The sequence below is a fragment of the Lutjanus erythropterus genome, chromosome 17 (genome assembly GCF_056507025.1).
Source record: "Lutjanus erythropterus isolate fLutEry1 chromosome 17, fLutEry1.hap2, whole genome shotgun sequence".
Lineage (NCBI taxonomy): Eukaryota > Metazoa > Chordata > Actinopteri > Lutjaniformes > Lutjanidae > Lutjanus > Lutjanus erythropterus.
In genome coordinates, this window is record NC_139333.1 from 5,598,171 (window position 1) to 5,619,781 (window position 21,611).

The 21,611-nt window shown below is 39.5% G+C and overlaps 1 protein-coding gene across 1 annotated transcript in view; it reads right to left on the reverse strand.

The window, feature by feature from the left end:
* Positions 1-3,196: 3,196 nt before the first annotated feature.
* The window catches only part of LOC146311585 (uncharacterized), a 54,823-nt gene continuing 36,408 nt past the window's right edge, over positions 3,197-21,611 (reverse strand). The window contains exons 32-46 of the mRNA XM_084740364.1: positions 19,839-20,098; positions 18,400-18,634; positions 18,133-18,316; positions 17,347-17,473; positions 17,048-17,134; positions 14,991-15,171; positions 14,601-14,880; positions 13,340-13,482; positions 12,123-12,207; positions 11,074-11,188; positions 8,661-8,792; positions 8,051-8,326; positions 6,189-6,324; positions 5,890-6,046; positions 3,197-4,156 (exon numbers count right to left, since the gene is read on the reverse strand). Of these exons, the coding sequence (XP_084596490.1) occupies positions 3,743-4,156; positions 5,890-6,046; positions 6,189-6,324; positions 8,051-8,326; positions 8,661-8,792; positions 11,074-11,188; positions 12,123-12,207; positions 13,340-13,482; positions 14,601-14,880; positions 14,991-15,171; positions 17,048-17,134; positions 17,347-17,473; positions 18,133-18,316; positions 18,400-18,634; positions 19,839-20,098 (2,812 nt within the window). The 3' untranslated portion in view covers positions 3,197-3,742. The remainder of the gene's footprint in view (positions 4,157-5,889; positions 6,047-6,188; positions 6,325-8,050; positions 8,327-8,660; positions 8,793-11,073; positions 11,189-12,122; positions 12,208-13,339; positions 13,483-14,600; positions 14,881-14,990; positions 15,172-17,047; positions 17,135-17,346; positions 17,474-18,132; positions 18,317-18,399; positions 18,635-19,838; positions 20,099-21,611) is intronic.

A 21,611-nucleotide genomic window follows, 5' to 3' on the forward strand; every position in this document is an offset into this window, starting at 1 on the left:
GCATTAACATTCAGCGACTGTGACTAGACTTCTGAGGACAAAGTGGAAAGACTACATACTTAAGTATGGTATAATAAGAAGATAATTGAAGTCTCAAAATAATGACTTAGTGTCTTAAAAAGAAAATAACAGCAATTATTATGAGATACGAATTAATTTTACTGAGTTACTAACTCATTTTGTGATATTAAATAATTTAATAGAGATACTAAGTAAATATTTTGAAATACAAACTCTGGTCTGAGATACTAACTCATTATTTAAAGAAACTGAGTAATTATTATGAGATACTAATTCATTTTATTGAGTTACTAAGTTGTTTTGAGATATTAAATTATTTTAATGAGATACCAAGTTATTACTTTGTTCATTATTTTGCTATACTAAGCCATTATATTGAGTTAAGTCATTATATTGAGATACTAAGTCATTAATCATTTGTAAAGTACACACTACATTTGATGGATTTATCATAACGCTTAAAACTACAAGAAGAAATGCCTCTCCTTGTACCCATTTATTTATTATTATTAATATATATCATGTATGAATCCTCTTTGTATAACGTAGTTCAAAACCTGACACTGACATGCCTAAAGAGTCATTGTTTGGTCCTTATTTATTTTCTCTATAACTAATTGAGCTGTTCATAGAACTAACTGTCATTATTATGCAGATGAGACAGTTTTTGTGTAGCTTTAGGCCTTTTCTAACAGATGCACTTCATTGTCTACAGTCTACCTTTAACTTTTTGGAATCTCATCTCACTCAACTCAAATGTGCTGAATGCAGCTAAGTCAATGTTTTCTGATGCAAGAAGAAGCTGATACATATTGTGGTCAATTGTCTCTGTTCAAAACATACTCTTAGATTTTATCTAAAATTCCAATGTATTCTGTCTGTTATATGAATTTGTATTGTTTTGTCTGAACAACTGAAACAATTGTCACCAAGAGCTAGATTTGAATTAGTTGTTTGAATCCAAAAATCACTCTGAAGTTTAAGTTTACAGGCTGTCCTGAATGCCTCATAAGTGCAATACAGAGGGGGCATGTGTGCAGTGCAGGAGGAGTCCCTCTTCTAATATCAATGTGCTTCTTGGTGGATAAACAAATATCACCTGGTAGTCATCTCTGTTCTGTCTCATGACTACGGCTCAATATGACTCTTCTCTCTGACACAACATCGGTGCAATATTCAACTGATCCTCATGCTGCACTGTATTCATGACAAATAGCCTTTAGTTGTTTTTCATGAGCAGCATTATATATACAGCTTTACAATGAATAGCCTTCGTTCTCATCAGAATTATGCTGCAGTTGGCTCATTTCATATATTTAGTCTGTCAGTGGCACATTAACCATGACTGATTCTTTGTAGAAAACAGCCCTCTGGTTACCAAGTGGTTGCATCACAGGATGAAAATAGGGAGGTGCTGTCCCCAGAGGCTGTTTCCCATCTCTCCACCAGCACTCATCACATGGGTAATAAGTGTCCTGGTTTGTACAGATTACCATCCTACACCCAGTGAAGTATACAGACTGTGGCTCTGGGGTGGTTTCACTGGGCATCCAGGTGAGTCAGTCAGAAGGAAGTTTCACTACTTTTCACAGAATCTTCCTTTTTCCATTTTCACTTTTGTGCACAAAAAAGATCCTTTAAGTCATTAATAATGAGAAAATTTCTCAAAATAATGAGTTAGTAACTAAAAATAATGTTATTAAATTATAATGATGTCAGTCAAAACAATGTGTTACTAAATCAAAATGAGTTAGTATCCTAAAATAATGATTTAATAACTCAAAATGATGAGTTAGTATCCCAAAACAATGAATTAGTAAATGAGTTATTACATCAAAATAATGAGTTAGTAATTCAAAATAATACCATAATACCTTAAAATAAGGACTTGGTTACTCAAAAGAATGAGTTACTAAATCAAAATTAGTTAGTATCTTAAAATAATGAGTTATTACATCAAAATAGCGAGTTACTAACTCAAATTAATGAATAATTAACTCAAAATAATGGCAAATAAAGACTTAGTAACTCAAAATAATGACAAGCCTTTTCAAAATAATGAGTTTGTATCTCACAACAACAAGTTAGTGTCTCAAAATAACAATGTAGATACTATTTCTATCTTCTCATTATTTTGAGAGACTAAGTCGCTGTTTTGTTTGGATCTGTTTTCATCACTTCAGTGGAAAGAGGCTTCTATAAGTTATAAAGCAATAAATGTGGAACATCCTTCAGCTGGTAGTTTTCTGTAGTTCAGGCTCGCACTGGGCAGAATGTCAGATGGCCTTTTCTTTGAGGAGTATTAACTGTATGGAGAGGAGTCTGGATGGAGCTGCGTGAACATCATATAGATGTTGTGTGTGTCTGCACTACCCAAGTACAGCCTGTTCACTTTGACAGTGTAATTACCAGGAATGATGGGAGCCTGCGAGGGACCTGTCCAGTCAGCTGCACTTCCACTTGATTTAACTTAAACTTCAGCTATAATCACTTCATCTGTCAGTGAGGTTAGGGTGACAGAATCTCTCACTGCTAATGATGTACCAGAACTGTCTGTAAGCGTATTTAAGACATAAAAACAGGCTGACAGAAAAAAGGAGTTTATTTCAAAGGAATGCTAGAGTAAAGGTGAGGTAGGGGAAATAAAAAAAGGTTAAAAACATTCAGTACATCCACTGACCACTTTAAAATCATACACTTAGTAGAAAACACGGTGCTGTGTGTAGTTTGTTGGCAATAAAAATATCTTGGACAGAAAAAATTTAAAAAGGAATGTGCACATTTTTTCTCATTTGCACGCAGAGTAACATTCAGTAGGTATCAAGAGCACATTTAAAAGAACTAATATCAGTGCAGTTAGGATGAATTTTAAAAGGCATATAAATGTTTTGGCGTGTCATTGTGGTGTGGGCTTCAGGGATAGTTCAGATTATGTTATTTCAGGTGTATGAGGTGCTTATCATACCTGCAGTATTACAGATTGCAGTCGGCACGCTCACAGTTTGGAGAAGCAGCAGGAGTACCGGCATGGAAGGTAAGCGATGTACTGCTGTGGGGACAAGGTCAAGTATACAGCACAGAATATTTTCACTGCTTTACCTTGCTGTCAGACAGCTTTTTCTGATGGCAAACCACTGTTACATGAGCAAGATATTGCTCTCTCCAATCCAACACAGAGTTACTGTTAGGTTTTTTTGTGTTATTGTGGGACTTTGGGGTTTTAAAGTTTAAAGTTTAGTTCGGATTCATCAAAGTCACACAACAATAAAAACAACTAATAGATCAAGGTAACAGTAGACCAGCGACTCCCAAGTCCTATGAGGTAAAATGACTGATTTTGTCAATGGAGTTTGGTTGGTTTGGAGAGAGCGATATGTGGCTTTTAAAACAGTGGTTCCCTGTTGCAAAAAGCTGTCTGATGGCGAGGAAAAGTGGTGAAAATATTAAAAATATAGCATACACTTAAACAGGTGCAGATTTGTTTTGGTGGGTCTTTTTTAAGTGGGTAAAATATATTTTGTTGCTAACTTTTTCCACAGCAGAACATTGCTTAGCTTCTGTGCATGTAATCCTCTGCTTCTCCCCACTGGGGGCGATCCAACTGGTTTCTACTCCAGCTAATGCCCATCTACTAGTACCTCATACAACTCCACTTCAGATAATCAGGAACTATGCCTTTAATACAGTGCAAATATCTCCACACACACAATGTACAAAGGACTTATACAAACAGATAAAGTGCCAGGTCTTTGGTGTGGAGATGCTGCGCCAGGTTCTGAATGCGACACAGGCGGACGTTCTGGGCATCTCCTGCGCTGTACACCCTGAATATGTGATAGCGCTCCTTCTCTTTCAGTGCAAAGTCCAGCTCGTTGGCAGAGAGGTGGATGAAAGACCTCTCTTTCTTTACAGTTGCCTTCACTTCAACGTACACCACCCCCGGCTCTACAGCGGGTCCAAAAGTGAGCTTGAAGTCGTAGGGCTGGCCGCTCTCTCCGCTCTGGTTGCACCACAGGATTTGTGTGGGTCGTCTGGGGTCGCTGCTGTCTTTCCAGTGGCACAGGAAGGAGTTGACCAGCTGCTCCCCCCACTCGCCGATTGCTTTTAAATCCATCGCATCATCTGACAACACCACCTACACACACGCAGCATAATTTAGAAAATTAGAAACAAAACGCTCAACCGCTGACAGACCATCTCATGTGGTCAGTGTTAAATTTGACAAATAATTCCATCTTGTTTTAAGATCAGTCAGTTACTGAAAATTTGAGTTCCTTAAAGGCACATTTTGATCGTTTGTTTCATAAAGATTTAGTCAGTGGAACTTTCAATTTTTGTCTAACTTTAGTCAGTGTTTTAGTATAATTTTAGTCAATGTTTTAGTTAATGTTTTTGACTAATTTCAGTCTGTTTTCGTCATATTTTAGGCAACATTTTAGTGATAATCTTAGTCTAATTTTAGTAAATGCTTTTGTCTAACTTTAGTCACTGTTTTAGTCTAATTTTATTCAAAGCTTTAGTCAACATTTTAGTCTAATTTCAGTTGGTGTTTTAGTCATAATTCTAGATTAATTTTAGTCAACATTACTGTCTACTTAGTCAATGTTTTAGCTGTAGTTAGTTTAAAGAGAATGTAATAATTTTGCTTTATTGATGCATGATTTTTGGTTATCAGAGACTGATCATATTTATTACCTGATAAAACATACTGTTTATATTCATTCATTCATTCATTTTCTGTAACCGCTTATTCCGTGAGGGTCACGGGCTGCTGGAGTCTATCCCAGCTGACACTGGACGAGAGGCGGGGTTCACCCTGGACAAGTCGCCAGTTCATCGCAGGGCTGACACATAGACAGACAACCACCCACACTCACATTCACACCTACAACCTAGCATGCGTGTCTTTGGACTGTGGGAGGAAGCCGGAGAACCTGGAGAGAACCCATGCAGACACAGGGAGAACATGCAAACTCCGCACAGAAAGGCCCTGCCCGAGCAACCTGGGGATCGAACTCAGGACCTTCTTGCTGTGAGGCGGCAGTGCTAACCACTGCACCACCGTGCCGCCTTACTGTTTATATATCACTATATATTACTGAGATCTTCTGCTGAATTTACGGCTCACTCAGTACAATCCAAATTTAATAAATCAGCAATAAAAATGTGTAAACTGTGTTGTTAAGGCAGACTAACATTATCTGCGAAACATCATGTTAATTCACTTTACATGGAGCTAAAACTAATACCAAATCATGTTAAATGTTTGCTGAATTTGTTAGTGTCTGTTTATGAGTAGTACAAAATCATAAAAGGAGTTGATGTTGATGTCATAGAAGGAGTCAACGTTTACTGTCAGCTCGGCTCAGTTTTAATTTAACGATATGTTGACACAGCAAAGCTGGTGCTGTCATGAATACTGACTGTGATGGCCCTTCTGTGGTACTCTGTGTGTGCTCTGTGTCTTGCAGATAAATATTGATACTGGATATATGAAATGTTTTCAACGCCCGTTTTTTGCAGCATTGATACTCCGGGACCAGCTGCACACTCGCTCTCTCTTCTCTCTGGCTGCGAGTTGATACACACCGCTGCAGAGCCCACATAGTCCCGCCTCCTCTCACTTACTGATAAAACTGTATTCTTCTCGACACTTGTCTCATTTTCAAAATTCATCGTCACATTATAGCCTTGTTATATTTATGTTCTTCTTTGGAAGACAGAGCCCACTATTTCATCTCCTATTCATTCATCAGGGCATATTTTATTTTATTTTTTCATTTATGTTGTCACAATTTAAATAACAGAATAAGAGGACATCAATGAATACTTATTGTCAAAATTTTTGTTGAAAAAAGTAATACTGACGGTGCTGGGTCTCCTGCAGGTGAGCTCCATGTCCTCCAGTGTGGCCTGTGCGTTGTTCCAGTGAGGGAAGTCCAGGTTCAGAGGAGGACGCGGAGTCTCTGCAGTGGCTGCGGTCCCCTGGAACATACCGGAAAGCACCACGGCCTCAGGGACGACGCTGACAGAGACACAAAAGGAGGATCAGTTCAGAGAGCGAGGTCGGGGGGGGGGGGGGGTCAGGATTATGTAACAGTGAAAACCAACATTAGTTTTCCACATTCATTTTGTCAGATTTGTGGGGATGAGGAGAAGAAGCCTACAGGCTGTTTGGAGCCGGTTGGTCGCTGGCCGTCTCAGCAGCAGCAGGCGGTGCAGATGGAGGGTTGGGAGCTGTGAGGCTTCCTTCTCCATCCTCAGCTCTGGCAGACTCAGTGGTCTCACTCTGTTGACTGCGCTCTGTTGGTGACAGACCAGACCAAATGGAAGAATTTAACACAGGATGTATTATTGCATCTTTAAAATCATTCAAGTTTTTATTTGTGCCACTGCACATTTTTTAAACACTGACAGAGAGTCAGTGGTTTAAAATAAATAACTATTAATATGAATAGTTCTATAAAGAGAAACTTTTTTGGGTAGAATAATAAAAGATAAAAAAGAAGAAAAGACCAAATATTGTTACTGTCAATATTAATTTTTATAGCTCCTAGAAGTTCAACATAGTGTGGTGCTGGTGGTTAGACGTCATATATCTCCTCTGATAGAGCATCAAATAATTACCAGCACTAGCTAGTAACTCTGAACGATCATGATCTAGTTCTGCATTATAGGCTGGGTGACAAACTTTATAATACATCACATTTTTTTTCAGCTTTACATGTGAGTTAAAGCTGTACTTGGCTATTCATGGGCAACAAAACAATCTGAAAACATAACGTGGACATACTTTCAACTGAGGAAATTGTTACCAAACTAATGCCTATTTATACATTCATCAGATATAGGGTTTTGTTACTAGTGACCTGAAGGGTGAAAAGTCAGTATTTATTCTACTTTTAGCTCTGTTTTGGTCTCTACTAATACCTGAAAAAATGTATGGGGTCATAGCACAGAAACATCCTAACTTAAGTCTTAACACTTCAAGATTTGGTATGAGGAGAAGCATATTACACAAGTATCCTAACTTCCCAAAATCTTAAATAACTTCTTCTAACTTCAGGATAACTGTTTAGCTGTCCTACCTTTCACTTTTCCATCAGTTAGTGGTAGCTAACTTACTAACTAGCTAACGGTAGCTAACAGTAGAGTTAGTTTACTTGTTAAATCTGCGGCTGCTCTTTCATTGCTTTTTCCACAATGGATGTCAGATACAGTGGAGACTGTGTCTGTGGCTGCTGTCTTAGCTCACTCGCTTTCTTTTATTTCCAGTTAGCATTGTTGTATATTTCCCAAAAAGAACATCTGTGAATGTCTCTACAGACGCTACCAACATGTCTTACTCATCTGTCTCGTGTCTGTTGTTGTGATTGCTCTAATATTTGCATGTTTCAGTTTATGTTTCAAGGTCAGTGAGTTGATAAAAGCTGATAAGTGACGTTGGATTGAGTATCTAAGATTTCCTAACCTGAGATATGATTAATAAAATTGGTTAGGAAATGTTAATCCCAAATGTTTTTTTCCTAAATCTGGTCTTAACCCTAATTACCATGGTTACCAACAGTTAAGACAGGATCTTCAAGTTAGGAAGTTCATGTAATACGGCCCCAGTTAAATGTTCCACTATCTTCACTAGCTTGTTGCTAATTTGCTGTCTCTCTGCCTGTAGGTGGGCAGATAGTGTACAGATAGTTTATCAAAACTTTTTCACTGTGGTTGTTGAGCTTTTGGTCGAAAAAAAAAAAAAAACAGTAATAAGCTAAAAAAGGTTTAAAGGCTCTGTAAAGCTGAAGAGAACTGCAGAGTTGGGTGATGATTCTCTGTGGGTTTATTACTACACATGATCTCTTTTAAATTACTAATTAAAAATTAGCATTTTGATCAGTAATTTGATCCATTGTGAATACAAAATTCTTGATTAGTGCAGCTTTAAATGAATCATTATATTTGCTGCAAGCAGTAGCAGGGTTTTCAATGCAACTCTGAACTGGTCTGAACAACGGCAGAGGTTTCTTGAATGTGTGACCTGGAGGTTGCGGTGTGTTGGAGGTCACTGCAGCAGGGTGAGGTGGGACTGGTTGGACTCTCTGAGGGCCAGGCTGGTCTGGAGGTCTGCTGATCCTGATTGGCTGGTTTGCCTCGTGGCTGCTGCTGCTGCTGCTGGGGGTGTGGGTGGGACTCTGGGGGATGCCATGGCTGCTTCCTCTGTGGGTGATGTCCTTCTCTGGGTCTCTGTCTTTAGGTGCAGCGGGAGGCGGCCACATCTTCATGACAGCATCTACCACACCGCTGTCTGCATGAGCTGTTGCCACACAGAAAATCAACAAAAATCCAACAGGAGAAAAAACAATTAGACACAACACAGATCACAGAAAATACAGTAGGTCCAAGAACTGATCCCTGAGGCACTCCACAAGTCAAAGGAACAAAGGAGGAAACCTGGAAAACCAGTTCAGTGCTACAGCAGATATTTATTTATTTAACTAACCCTTTTTCCAGACAATCATTTAAAATAGCATGATCAGTTGTATCAGTTGTGACTAATCTAAAGGCATTTTCCCTGTGTCTAAAATGTGGGAGTTCGGACATGTAGTTTGGCACTGTGAAGAAATGACCAAGCTCAAGCAACCATGTACCTGTACGACTGGCTCCTGTGTTCAGTATGGATGCTCGAGGCGGCCAGCAAACCAGCGTCGCTTCCCCATCCTCTTGTGCAGGGCGAGATGGCTCCTCTGGGGCGCTGCTTGGGGAGTAAGTCCTCGACAGCCCTAAAGCACAACATTTTCAGTTAGTTAAAACCAAAGGAGGAGAAGAGGAAGAAGACCAAGACTGGATAAAAGCTGTAAAACACCAATCATATGTAAGCCTGTTTTATGCCATAAAAACAGATTTGTAATGAAAAAGTCTTTTGATCATATTAATCCTTGAAGATGTAAGTGTGTGCGTGTGTCTGAGAGCTAGTGTGTGCGTGTGCTCTTTGCTGCAGTGAGGGATCTGCTCCTCTCGCTCTTTGAGCCCTGGCAACAGCTGCTCTTTTATGTCGCCACACACAACAGCGAACAAACCCGAATTAGCATATGTGAGAAACACACCAGTTATCTGTATGTGTGTGTGTGTGCGTGTGTGTGTGTGTGTGCGTGTGTGTGTAGAAGGCAAGTTGTGCAGGGCTGAGACTGGGAAGAAAAACACTTATATATTATGAAATGGTAATGGAAATCGGGGCAAGTGTCACACAGAGAATTGGAGAAACTGCAGATGTAAGATGTGACTTTCACACAGACTCAGAGAAAAGCTGCACAGTGTCAGAATTCATCGCATGATCCAGTTACAGCTCTGAGTTACAGCTGATGGTCTGCATCAGACTGTCATTCGCACGTACCTACATATACCAGAACCATCAAGCCCTTGGTCTATCTTTCAATATTTTCTGACCTCCCTATCCTGTCTGTAAACGGCTAAATATTTTCCTAAAACAGCTGGACACTGTAGTCTTTTGTGTGTATCAAAGCCTGATATATTTTCTTCCTTTGTGCCACAGAGCTTAATCGTCCAAAAACTATTAAAGACACATCAGTGTTGGACTGACATGTTTCTTCATTACCATGAACACACATTGTAGTTTATTTTGACTCAATCCCACATACCACCCTGCTGATGGAAATGCTCATTAGCCTGCTAAATGTGTATTGATCTGCTGCTGGAAATATTCCCCAACAAATGCACCAGTTCAGCTGGGTTCAGCTCTTAAAGATTTATAAAAAATATAATATAATATATCATAACAGAATTACCGTTTAAAGGAAAAGTGTGTAGGATTTAGTGGTAACTAGCCTTTGGGTTGTAGACTGCAACCAATTGTATACCGCTACCCTCGCCTTGCATGTGTGGAGTACAGATGTTCTCAAACTTTAGACTGTTAAACATTTTCTCTTCCTTCCCAAATAAATGAGAAATAATGTATATAGCATGACAAAGAAAAGGTGGAAAAATAAAGTGGGCTGTGGAGTGATTTCATAACATCCAAAACAGTGCTTTCAGCTTGGCATCACTCCCTGCCATTATGAATCCAAATGTAATGTATTCAGGGCCATATTTCTGCACCACACGCTTTAGAGCTTATAATGTTGAAAGGTTGTTTCCCTCATCACGTTTCCATTTTAAGAACAGATCCACTTTGTGTCACTGCATCCAAGGGGATGTTAGCTAGCTATCAGTAGCAGAAGACATTTGTCTCTACCTGATGATACGTCATGATTGGCATAGTGATATTCAAAAGTAGCTGAAATGGAAATGATGGATTTTAAAGTGGAGTTTTATTTATGTGACTTCTTGAGTACATTTAGTCCCTGCAGGACCCAGCACAAATCTTGAGTGCATGGATGGTTTTAACTTTGCTGCAGGAGGAAGTGGGTGGTCAAAATATAAGCTGCGGGTCCAGGAATTTAGCCGGTGCTAAAACTGACAACTTTCTTGCTAGTTTTAGTGACTTTTGAGATCTTGCGTACAGGGTCAGCAGCAAAAGTTAATTCAATCTGTTTGAGTGTGCTCTGTAGTTAGAATATATTCACTCTTGTACCTTGCTGTCAGCCAGCCTTTTCCAGTGGGAATCTGCCTTTATACAAAAATCACTCTCCTTCATAGGCAAAATCAGCTGTTTTACTTCGCAGAAGACATGAGTTATTGGTGTACTGCTGCCTCGATCTGTTAGTTTGCTTGAGTTACTTTGGTGTTTTAAACAGATTGAGGCAGCGGTAGACTAACAACTCTCATCTTCTGTGAGGTAAAATTAATGATTTTGCCTGTGGAGGGATTTAGAGACAGCCATATTTGGCTTTTATTAAAAACTGTTTACTTAATAAAATACTGTCCAACGACAAAGAAAAGCAATGAAAAGTAGAGTTAAACTGCCTCTCCAAACTGGGGGTGTGCTGACTGCAATATACTGACTATTGGTAAGTACCTCATAGTACCCCAATTCAAATAACCCAAACTATCCCTTTAAATGCAGTGATGAAGTTTGTGGGAACTTTGACTATGTGCCCTTCGTACCTCTCTCCAGGGTAGTTTCTGATTTGGGGGGCTCTGGGACCTCCCACAGCTCCTCTTCACTGGGCAGCTCTCTTATGTCCTCCTTGACCAAGAATCTCTTCAGGGATCCAGAATCCTGCGAACACAAACACAGTTAATGACTGCAGTGACAATATGCAGCGAGCCTGAGACCTAAACTGAAGTGGGATATTACATTTGTTTTATATTAAAGATTTCCTTAATCTGAATTTCAATTTCATTATTCAGTCTACAACTCATGGCTTGCTTTCTTTAAGTGAATTGAGGTATTAAATACAGAAACTGAGGATTTACAAAAAGAACTTTCAGAATCTCTTGCCAGCAGAGGAAATGGCAGACATTCCTAACCTCTTTGCCATAGAGATGTCTCATCTCGTTAAAATGTTGATGACCTAATTAACATGTACAGCCAGCAACTGTTCGATCAATTCCCCAGAATAATATAAAAGCTAAAGTAATAAGCGGATATAATAAGTTGAGAGGCAGATCTGGACGCATTTTCCCCTAAGCCTCTCATATCTGCATCAGTCTGACTTCAGTGTATTAAATGGATGTTACGCCTCAGAATAACATCATTAAAATCTTTAATCAAACAGTCAAGAATTCCACTTTTATTTACTTGGGCAAATCCAGGCACAGAAGTTAAATCACACAGCTGTGCCTTTTCCAACTTTCAATATCGAATACATAATGCAGTGCAGTTCTACTGCATGTCTCAAAGAAAGGATATTTAACAAGGATGGATCAAAGTTGAGACCTGATGTGAGCCCTGTTAACCTTTTAACTCTCTGACTTTACAGAGTCTCTGCTGCTGCACGGCTCCACAGAGACGAGAGCAAGTTGCCGTGTAATCTAAACGTGACTCCCTCCGGGGAAACAGCCTATTAGTTCCAGCCACGGTCAGCTCTGCGGCGGTGACGGTAAAGTGTGTAAAAGACAGGGAATGACAGCGGTGACCGTGAGCGAGCAAAGAGCCTTTTCACTGGATGTGGATTAGTGATCAATGTCTGAAGGGATCAGATATCACTTACATTGGGCAAATGTATCAGGTTGTTCAGGAAATGCATCAGCTCTTTCCTGTGGCTTTTCTCTGTGCAGAAAAGTTTCACCAGCTCCCTGGAACACACACACACACACACACACACACACACACACACACACACACACACACAGTGGCACAATTCAAACACAGACACACTTAACAGATATAAGAGTAAGTATGAAATGGATTACATCATGATTTGTTCATGCTATATAATGTTTGATTTGTCATTGACAGGACCATATCAGTTATAGAACTGTGTACCATTTAAAAGTTAGAAGGCACAGATCAAACCTCTCTACTGATAAGTAATCTATAACAGAATCAGAAATACTTTATTGATCAAAAGGAAACTGTTGGCATTACTGTTACTCCCATTTAAGAATAATAGCATATATAAGAATTAAGAAATTATAAGATAGGAAATAGAAATCTGAGTATGTAAAAATATGTAAACAATATGTGCATTATACTACTATATACACCAATATAGAAAAATGGGAATAAGAGATGTGTAAGAATATCTAAACAAGAACATTAAACCAATTTATTAAAGAATTCAACTAATGAGAAACTAGTTTATTATTCACACAATGGTCGATTGACCAAAATTGACTGTTTTGAACAATTGTGAGTTGTTCGTGTTCAGTTCTTTCAGCACAGCCGAGCTCCAGACTCAAGCATGCTGTGAAAACACTCTATAGAATCTGTATTACTTAAAATACACGGTGACTGAAAATGGCAACCATATTATCATTTTCTGGCAACCAAAAGCTAACGCCCAAAGATGTAACCTTACCTGGCAACCACTGTAACAGATAAGAACTGAAGATTTGGAGAAAAATAGTAAACCTTTGGGTGGCTTCACAACATGTTACTGGTCTTATATTATAACATATATTGTTTCACTCGCTCCCTTATTCATTAAATTTCCTTTTTCCACAGCTGCAAAAAGATGAGAAGAGAGAGGAAACTGGAGCTGCTGTAGAGTTCAGAGAAAATGATTTTGAATGGACACAATCAACAGCTTGAATGCCAAAATAGGCCAGAAAACTGCTCACACCTCACTGTTCCAGTAAAGTTTTCAGGTGTGAGTGTGTTAAAGCAATGTGGGGAAAAGGGCACATGTCTTAAGTTAACTTTGCTTGATTACACAGAGTTTTTAAAAAATGACGAAGAATTAGCCTGACAACAAAACACACATACCTGCAGATTTCCATCTTGGTCGAGAGGTGATCTTTCTGGATGTAGAGCTCCTTCTCGTCCTTCAGCAGACAGATGACATCCTGCAGCTCCACCACCTCACCGTCAGCAACATCCAGCTGGTAACGAATGTACAGCTTCCCCACCTGTTAACAACCAGACAACGGCTTCAGTTGGACATACAGCATGTTCCAGAATACATTATGCTTGTGCTTTGTCCTCACTTTCTGAGCCAAGAGTCTGAGAGTGGGTACTTTATAATAATTATTGCTGTACTCTGCTTGCAGTAAGGTGTGTGTTACATAGTCATGAAGAAGAACGTATATTTTTAAGACCAGTCTGTACGAGCCACAGCAAAACAAACCAGTCGTGACATCTCAGGGAGAGATGGCTACAGTACAGAGAACACTCAGTGGAAATCACGACCGTCTCATTATAATTTCTTTCCTGAGTTTGGTGATCTCAGACAATCCACCACTGAACTGCACCTACTGAGCCCTTTTTCTTTAGCAGAATACAATCCCTGCGATGACTGCATAATGAGCTTCTGCCTCAGTAAATTAGGTGCAAAGAGCAAATAAAAATGACAGGTTAAGTGCAAATTTGCCCAGCATTTTTATGTTAGCAAATCTGGCTCAACAGAAACCGAGGAGGTGTGGAGCAAGAAGAAAGTTGTGCAGCTGAAAAAGGCTTAATGATAAATATTTCATGATAAGATCGCATGATACGGCAAAAAAATTATATTGTGATTATTTTGACAGATTTTGGGATTTTAAACAAGGCTGCAACTAACAGTTAATTTACATTATTGATTAATCTGCCTTTTTTCACAACAGATCATTTAGTCTATTAAATGTCATGAAGTTGTGTTTTTCACTATTTCCCAGAGCCCAAACTGATGTCTTCAAATTGCTTCTTTTGTCCAACAATCAGTCCAAAGCCCAAAAGACTCTTCATTTACTATCATAAATGACAAAGAAGAGAAGGAAACCCTGACATTTAAGAAGATGGAACCAGCAAATGCTTGACATTTTTGCTTGAAAAAATACTGAAATGATTTATAGATGAAAAATTTCTTTCAGATGACTAATCCTTGCAGCACTATGATTCAGGATTAATGGAAATGATCTCTTTTAAATCACAATTTTCACTGAAATTTTCACAATTTTTCATTGAAAAAAATGATAAAATAAAATAAATAAAATTATCATGATGTGTCTGGACGACCTTCATCAGGTATCCTGACTTGATGTGATGATCTGACCTGTCCAAAGTAAAGTCGCCTGATTTTCTCTCCAATGTTGTTGTCAATCAGCTCGGAGTAGACTTCACACAGCTCGTCGTGGTGGTAGAGGAACCTCTGGATGTAGGGGATCACAGAGCGCACCATGGCCTGCATCGGTGGACAGGGTCTCAGGTTCTCAGTCTGAGGTTCAGTCTTGACACAGTCCGACAGCTGGCGGATCCCACAGATCTCCAGGAACAAGGATCGGTCCTTCTCGCTGAATTTAGGTATTGTGTTCGTTCGGTCTCCTAGTACCGGAAGGCAATTATACAGCAATTGTCAGGATCTCTGTTTTGATTTGGGTTATTCTGCAGTAGTCAAGTACTAATCTAACATTATGCCATATGTAGATAAAACTGTAGCAGCAGCGTACCAATGTTCCCAGTCTTGCTCGCCTTCTTCTCTGCTGCTGGCAGGTTGAGCAGACAGATCTGCTTGTGCGGTTTGAAGATCTTTTCCAGCTCTTTGTTGTCAGCAATCAAGGGTTTGCGAGCCAGACTCACCCAGCTGTTATCCTTGGTGGGGAAGACCCTCTTATCAGACACCATACCTGAGCACAAGACAGCCATGGTCAGCTGGAGCCTATTAATGCAGCTTTCTCTCCCACCGCAAGGATCTACTCCTCCTTGACCACTGACCTGTGGACTTTTCTTGTAAAACACACATTTAGGTTTACTTTCAAAAACCACTAACAAACTAACATTACTTGCTGTGCATCTTGGCAGCAGTAGATCAGCAACTCCTGCATTCTGTGTGGTAAAATAATTTGTTTTGTTGAAGGGAGTCTGGAACAATATAATGGTTTTTGCTCCCTGATACTGATTTGGCTCAGAATCAAAGAGGCAGACTGAGCGGGAGCAGAGATTTAGTTGCACCTGATTTTTCTCTGGCAAGTGGACAAGTCTATGTACGCAGGTTCACACCTGGCATCACAATGCGCCTCCACATGCGTCTCAAGTGACCACTTGTAATTGGATCTCACTTCCCTGCTCTACATGCAAATAAACACAAAGGCCATTTGGCCTTTTAATATGAAGATTTGGCTTTTTGTTCCCTTGTTTTTAAGTTAAATGGCACACTAAACTCCTCACAATGAACCTCATTTTACCTGTGCTGTCAGCAGCTCGACAGGAGAGACACTCCAGGTGCACTGGGATTTTATAACTTTCCTTTTTTTTGACTGTGTTGAAATCAAATGTTTTCACATCACAGATGACAAAGAAAGCCATTAATGACAGAGTCAGAGTTAGAGAAAAACTGTGCGTCCCAGCACTCCACAGCGTGTCTCTCCTGCCTGCTCTTCTCAGCAACACAATGTTTTTCCACAAAGAAAGAAAGAACTTAATGTGCTGCCAAATTTACAGGAAGGCACACTTGATTAAGAATTCACTGTAGCTATTTCATTTCCCCGCTCTCTATGCAAATAAAAACGTTTAAAATATGTGTTGCTGTTTTTAACAGGCCACTCAACAGAAGAAGCAAACACATTAGAACAAACTGACACAATGTTTTGTCCACAAAAAAAGAACTAATCAAACGTATAACATGTGACAAATTCAAAGATTTTGTCATAGACAACATTGTAAGTTTATAAAGTTTCTCATACTGAACAACTCAATAAAAATAGCATGCTTTTTTGAGGAAGTCTAGGGATACTCCAGTTACTAGGTACATCTGCAAACATCTGCTGTAAGTACGAGAGCCTAAAAACATAATTTTTAAATTACTGAGTTACAGGACTTCAGCTGAGTAGGTGGTCCTTCAATGTGGCCTGGGACACACTGTGCACACACTAATAAAACAATGTGGTCCACCTCTTAATGTGGCCTGAGCGATTAGATCTCAAATGCGTCCTGGCAGCGTTCACACCTGTACTTAGAACTGTCTACTAGTGATTGGATTACCCCGACGCATGTAAATAACAGGTCTGAACAGGGCCTATGTCTGATGTGGAGTTCATATTTCAAAGTACATTTTATGCCATTTTTAGGGCAAAGGACACTAGTTAGCACCATTACTATGATGTATGATCTGTTCCTTTGTTCCCCAGTGGAAGAAGCTGATCATCTGTTAGAAGTCACAAAAAACAAATGTTTGCTGCTTGGGAACAGACCTCCTGTGGACATCTATCTGTGAGAAGTCACACATCTTCAGAAGAGTTTCTGATTACATTAGTGCTATAGTTTGCTTTGCTGCTGCCACACCTCCGAACACTGCAGACAGTACAGTTTCTTCTTTCACTCTCCAGTGTAAAGTAATTTCAGACTGCAGCAACTAATTCCTCCCAGCTGCTTTCAAAACATGTGCCGCACTGACAGGTGGTGGACGATGCTTGTTTTGCGGCAAAGACTTAAACAGACACACAGATTAAAGAGGTAATGAAGGGCGGGTTGTGTTTGCAACATGAATGTGTTTCCATCACTCACCCTTCAAGGTGGAGCAGTAACCACGATTGAGATTGGGCTGAAGGATGTTGTCCTGGTCACCAGACCCTTGAATTGTACACTTTTGAGCTGTTAAAGATAGAAATATATATATATGTTACATTATATTATATTAGATCTAAAGTCAGGGAACAGAGGGAGGACGTAACAAGTCAAGAGGGAAACATAACAGTTGTTGAGCGGAGAGATAATGAGCTTTAGACAGATGGGACATAAAGAGCAAGGAAATGTGTGAGAGACTGAATGAAAAGCAAAAAAACTGGCAGTCTGAATGTTCTTACCAAGTCTGGCATAGAGCACTGACACATCCTGTAGCACTTCAGCAGTTGGTATCGGAGACGACGAACAGATCAGCTCCAACAAGCCAACATACTGATTCATATTGGGACTGTCGTCGACATTCAGCAGCTATACATAAGGATATAATCACAGACGCATGCATACATTAGTAATGGTGCAGTTTGGTCTTAAAATTGGCTACAAACAGTAAAGAGTCAATTTATTGAAACAAAAAACACAGCAAAGTGACTTTATAGTAAATCATGTCCAACTAAACCAAAACCTTCAATAATGATCCTGATATCTGAATATAAATGACAGGTGACAAACAATACTATATCCTTAACAAAACATTATTAGATGTAAGTAACTGATTGATCACTCAATTTCTCCCCTGATCAGTGATTGTCCAGTCATAACTGTAATGAGGTGCAGTATTAAAGAGTAAAAGAAATGAGTTAAATAGTGTGTTTATCGTAAGCTGCAAACAGTACCACAACTACCAACAGTAGCATGACTTCTACAGAGCACATCAATAACTAGTTTGTGGGATTGCAGGTTGCTATAAAAATTAGCATGCATTGGCTATAACTGTGACCACATACACACATGCATCCATGTATTCGTGCAAAAGGAAAAAAGTTTCTGGCAAAGGGTGGGGAAATTTTTGTGGACCAACCAACCAACAAACAAAACTGCTGTCCTTAACTAGCACATCCACAAGAGCTGTCACTTAAAGTGACAAAAACGTGGGGTCTTTACAGGAAATCAGTAAAAGAGCAGCATACTCTGATGAAGAAGTCCTTCATGCCATCCAGCGGTTTGTAGAAGGGAGCAAGGACTTTGGGCTCCTGGACAGGGCAGTCTGGTGCGTGAGTCAGGTCTTTATAGCGCCAGAACATGAGTGTCGGGTCGCTCCAGCACACCTCCTTCAGGTGGTAGAAACGTCCCGAACACCAGTCGCCGTCTCGCCTGGGGAGGTGCAAAGCTTGAATTATGGTGACTAAATTTAGATGTGAATCAGAAGAGGTATGCTGACACAGCTGACGACGTACCTGTTGTACTGTACAAAAACAGCAGGAGTGTGCTGGAACAGCTCCTTCAGGCTGCCATGGGAACAGTTATCATGCAGATAGGAGTAGACGTTGTGGATGTGCTGAACTGTGGAAGTGAAATCGGCCCCCTCCAACTCGTCCTCAGGTGGTCCCTGGTTGTCCTCTGCTTCTGATTTGACACACCACTCCTTCAGGTAGGTAATCAGAGCCTCCACTGAGATAGTCTGTCTCATTCCTAAAAGATGGAGGACGACAGTGAGAGACAGACTGTTTCTTATCTAACTGGTTCCAAATAATCCACAGCAATTAAAGGATACCAATAACTACAATGCTAATCCCCCAATTCCATACCATCACAATGCTTGGGTGCTGATGCAGCGCGTATTTCAGTTCTACAAGTATTGTAATTCCAGACAATTTAAAATTTATTTGTCATCTACTTTTTTTTAACACAAGACCAGCGCTTCTCAAACTTTTGTGTGCCAGTGACCCCCTGTACATTATCCAGGCCCCTTACCACTCCCATCAAATAAAATGGCGTATTATCTTCCCCAAATTTTAATATTGATCATTATTCTGAATTATATCATTAAAAAAGCAGGTTACTGAATGCCAAATAACAAATTTGATGAATAGAAATAGAAATTATAGTATTGAAGAGTGATAAAGAAAGGCAATGGAAACTTGAAATCCAAACTTAAGGTCTTGTTATTTATCACAAACAGCAGCCAAACATACCAAACAAGAAGCACTGTTGCACTTGAATATTTTATGATGCTACAGTTTAAATTCAGCTACAAAACAATCCTTAAAAGCCAGCAGTTAGAACAGATGTTGCTGAAATGGAGACAATACACCATCTCGGGGAAAAGATGAATCATACTCTACTAGAGACTATATATCATGATTCATATCTCCAAAAACAATGCACATTACATGTCGGTCTTGTCAATGAGTTTTATTTGTGGCATCGTTGTGGTGTAACGTGGTAAAGAAAATTATCTTTGAAGTAAACTGCTAAACAGGCGTATATGTATAATATGTACTGCCCTCTCCTGACACGTAAAGACTCCACCTAGTATTTTAAAGCCAATCAGTTTGACTGTTTGAGGTTGCTGTAACTCTTTATAGGGATGAAGCTGCAGCAGATGTGAAGTCAGTAGAAGTAAGAACAAGCACATGTCATTTTATGTTAAGCATGTAAAGAAAAAGGCATGAGTTTAAGATGTGACCGTCATGCTAATTTCCATTTGTGCTTTAAGGGGAATTCTCATTATTTGTTAGCACTGAGCTAATAGACTAAACACTGGTTAATTAGCGTGTATAAAACTGATTCAGGAATTTAAAAAATCTTTTTCTTCAAAAAAAAAAAAAACAGAATCATGATATTTAAGATAAATTTTTTTCCCCACCCCAAATAACTATAGACACATTTTTACCTAGAGCTCTGCTAAACTCGCTAGGGTTTATGTCCACATAACAGACGTGAGTCCCCAGCAGCCTGGTGATCTCAGGTAAGGGCAGGTAGACTGAGTTTGGACGGAGGTACTTTCTCTCTTGCTGCTCTCCTTCCTGTAGGCGATACGCTGGAACCCATTCGAGAGAACACAAGTAGAAGTAGAAGGAGGACTTGGTTTTTCTGATTTCTCGTCCATCACTGTCAACCACCTGAGCTGTGAGGTACTGAGAGTAGCGGTGTCTGGAAGAAAGGTAAAAGTGATTAGAAATACATAAATACAAACACTTAAACCCCCTCTCTGCAGTCGAACTAACAGAAAAGATACCAGCAAACACTGACACTGTTTCTTTCACAAGATACCTTTAATAAATGATCATAGAACTTTCGAGATTGTGTGATTACAATGCATGGGTGACAGCCTCTGCAGCTCAGTGATTGTGATGCCAGCTCAACAAAGTGGCAGAACTGTGTGACCTACATTCCTCTGCAGAATATACAGCACTCAGCACTGCACGTGCTTAATGGTCAGAGTTAAATGCGCTGAGGAATTGTCATCTACGCTCTAAAGAAAAATCAACTTGAGTCAAATTGACCAGTGTAATAGATGACAGTTACACTCCACATGTGCCTACAGAGCTATAGTAAAAAGAAAAAAAAGTAGTAGTTGTAGCTTCCGTTTGCACGATGATAGACAGGCAACCCAGTTCAGTGTTTTAGCCTAATATGTTACCAAGTAAGTAAGAATCAGTATAAAAAATAGGAATGTATGTATAGATTTTGTTTGCTACAGTGAAAGGAATTTTATATTGCAGAATAGTTACTAACAATTAGTTGGGTGATATAATGGTATACACTGTGCAACAGTGGAAATGTATTCACCAGTAAAGATTTGGAAATACCATTAACACCATGATACTGCAATTCTCATGAATCCAGCTGCGTCATTAAGTAACATGGTTTTGGACAGCACCTTACCACATTCTAGTCAGTGTTATTTTAGAACTGAAAATGTCATCACATTTAAGTAAATTCACACTGTTAATAACACAACAGTGTGGCGATGCAGGTTAATACGTTGATATACTTCTGTTCTATAAATGTCAAAAAATTCTTTAGATGCTTTTATTGTATTTTCCCACATCTTAAGACACCTCATATAAAACAGACATTTCCCCTCATCATTATTGTGCACAAATGTACTGTATGTACTGAGGCCTCGAGAGCCCTTCTGGTGCTGGCAGAAACGTAGAAACCTCCCAGCAGGATGTGCTTTGTGAGTGCACATGCGCTTTCTGCATGTGTTTCACCTCCACTGCCACAAATCTATCCTAGGGGGAATGCTGTAATTTATTACACCTTAACAGACTGCATTGGGACTGTGGCTTGTTTGTCATTACTGCTGAAGTTAAAAAAAAAAAAAAACATCTTATACTGTAGTATTTTCCCTCCAGGCAACCAATAATTTCCATTCCTTTTAGTATAGTCTGAAAGTCTTATTTGACATAGGTAATCCATCACTTGAGAATGATGGCTATTTTTCTATTTGTCTCATATGTTCGCTTTGTGTGTTAAGGCAACTGAAGTCTGAAGTCAACAGATGTGGATTATTTGGCGATGTGGTGCATTAGAGTGCAGATTCGGGCAAAAACATACTGTAAAACACTTGAGATTCTTCAGCTGATCAGGACCGCATTTATAAACTATGCTGTCCAAAATTCTGACCAAGAAAACCAATAAAAACAGAAGTGAACAT